This window comes from Peromyscus maniculatus, chromosome 18 (assembly GCF_049852395.1).
Source record: "Peromyscus maniculatus bairdii isolate BWxNUB_F1_BW_parent chromosome 18, HU_Pman_BW_mat_3.1, whole genome shotgun sequence".
Classification (NCBI taxonomy): domain Eukaryota; kingdom Metazoa; phylum Chordata; class Mammalia; order Rodentia; family Cricetidae; genus Peromyscus; species Peromyscus maniculatus.
The window spans coordinates 53,638,917-53,640,948 of NC_134869.1; the positions used below are offsets into that span (position 1 = coordinate 53,638,917).

Genomic DNA, 2,032 nt, shown 5'->3' on the forward strand with positions numbered 1-2,032 from the left:
TTACATCTTTGAGAGGATTGCAATTTTTTTAATTGAGTAATTGAAAGCTTGCTTCACTTGCTTGTTTCTCAGTGCATAAATAAAGGGATTTAACATTGGTGAAATTGATATGATAAGAAGTGAAATCCCTTTATTGATAGCTACATCACTCTTGGATGAAGGTTTGACATAAATGAAGATGCAGCTGCCGTAAGTAATGGAAACAACAATCATGTGGGAAGAACAGGTGGAAAAGGCCTTTTTCCTTTGCTTGGCAGAGGGAAATCTCAGAATGGTCTTGATGATATAAACATAGGAGAAGATAACACACATGAAGGTGATGATGAATGTCAGCACCGCACCAACTACTACCATCTGTTCTATCAACCACGTATCTGAGCAGGAGATTTTCAGAAGAGGAGCCGCATCACAACAAAAATGGTCAATGATGTTTGAGTCACAGAACTCCAGGCCCAAGCCTAGACTAATAGGTGGGAGAATGATGACCAGTGCTGCTACCCAACAGAAGAAGATGAAGTTCCTGCAGACTCTGCTGTTCATGATGGTCATGTAATGTAGAGGTTTACAGATGGCCACGTAGCGATCATAGGACATGATAGCCAGGAGGAAAAATTCTGTGCCTGCAAAGAGGTCTATAAACAGCAGTTGAGCGACACAAGCAATATAGGTGATGGACTTGTCCCCAGATGATATGCTATATAGAAATCTGGGGATACAAGCACTTGTGAGTGAAACTTCTAAGAAGGAGAAATTTTTGAGGAAAATATACATAGGCGTTTTAAGGTGAGGGTCAGTCAGAGTGAGGGTGATGATGGTTATGTTTCCAGATAAACTCAACATGTAAGAAAGGAGCAGGAAGATAAAAAGCAGAATCTTCAGCCTAATGTCATCTGTCAGACCCAGCAAGATGAAGGTTGTTACTGTTCGGTTTCTCATCCTTGATTGTTGTCTGTTGTCCAGCCTGGTTGAAAAATAAGAAAGACTTTACTGATAAAACTTCAGAGTTCAGTCAGTGCTAACCTCAAGACAAGCTAGCTTGAGTGTCATTCTAACCATTGGCTAATGAAGAAGCAAGCACAGAGTGCATGCTGATCTCTATCTTCTCTTTGTGCCGCATGACAGCTCATATTTGAATCATGTATTTCATAATGATATACTCAAGTGTCTACAGTCTAGCTGTAATCTATACCAGTTTAACACATAATCTTATCAGCATCATTCCGTAAAAATTCCCTTTAAATTAATTTAAATGAATTTAAATTAATTGCTGACATCATCTAAGAGCCGCATCCCTGTTATTCTGTTTTGGATTAACCTTGTTTTATTTTGAGAAATATTAATCCTTTATTATAAATGACAGTGTCACATCAAGAGAGTAGACCATAAGTTTATTTCCATGTTCCCTTTCCTTTAGCATTCTATTTGTTCAAAATTGTCTCTGCTTTTCTACTTTCCTCTTGTACATGAACCCATTTGATATTAGTACATTTTAAATTATTTTGGCCAAAGTTATCACTATTTGCTTCTCTAATTTAGCACAACTCAGTTTTTATTTAATTCACTTTTTCTGCTGCATATATAGCTCTGACCTGCTTACCTCATGAAAGCCTTTATAGCTTAATTCCATAATCTCACATTTTCCTTAATTTCTTACTATATTCCCATTTTCCCTCATGGCTCCTTTACCTTATCTAATCTTTATGATGGAGTAGAGTAAATCGCTTTTCAAGAAATTGCTTCTGATTCTGACTTAGGAGAGTTTCTTTTTCTTTTTTTAAATATTAAGATATTTTCTATTAATTTTACATATAACCACAGATCCCCCTCTCCTCCCACCTCCCACCCCTAGCCTTCCCACCCTCCCCATTCCCACCCTCTCCAAGGCAAGGCCTCCCATGGGGAGTTAGCAGAGGAGGGTTTTTTTTAAATGAAGTGACTTGAAGTAACAAAATGATGCTGTTTCATATCTGTGGGGAAAATATATGGTACAGTTTTCCAACTTTACCATTGAACTTATTTAAGAACTTTCAAC

General features: G+C 37.5%; 1 protein-coding gene across 1 annotated transcript; it reads right to left on the reverse strand.

The window, feature by feature from the left end:
• Window positions 1–936, reverse strand: LOC102907305 (olfactory receptor 6C2-like). The gene has a single exon (XM_006996156.1). It carries the CDS (start codon window positions 934–936, stop codon window positions 1–3), a length of 936 nt encoding a protein of 311 aa, XP_006996218.1.
• Window positions 937–2,032: the final 1,096 nt, after the last annotated feature.

Excerpts from the sequence above, each read along its gene's own strand:
- LOC102907305 (XM_006996156.1), bottom strand. The coding sequence starts at position 936 with ATGAGAAACCGAACAGTAACAACCTTCATCTTGCTGGGTCTGACAGAT.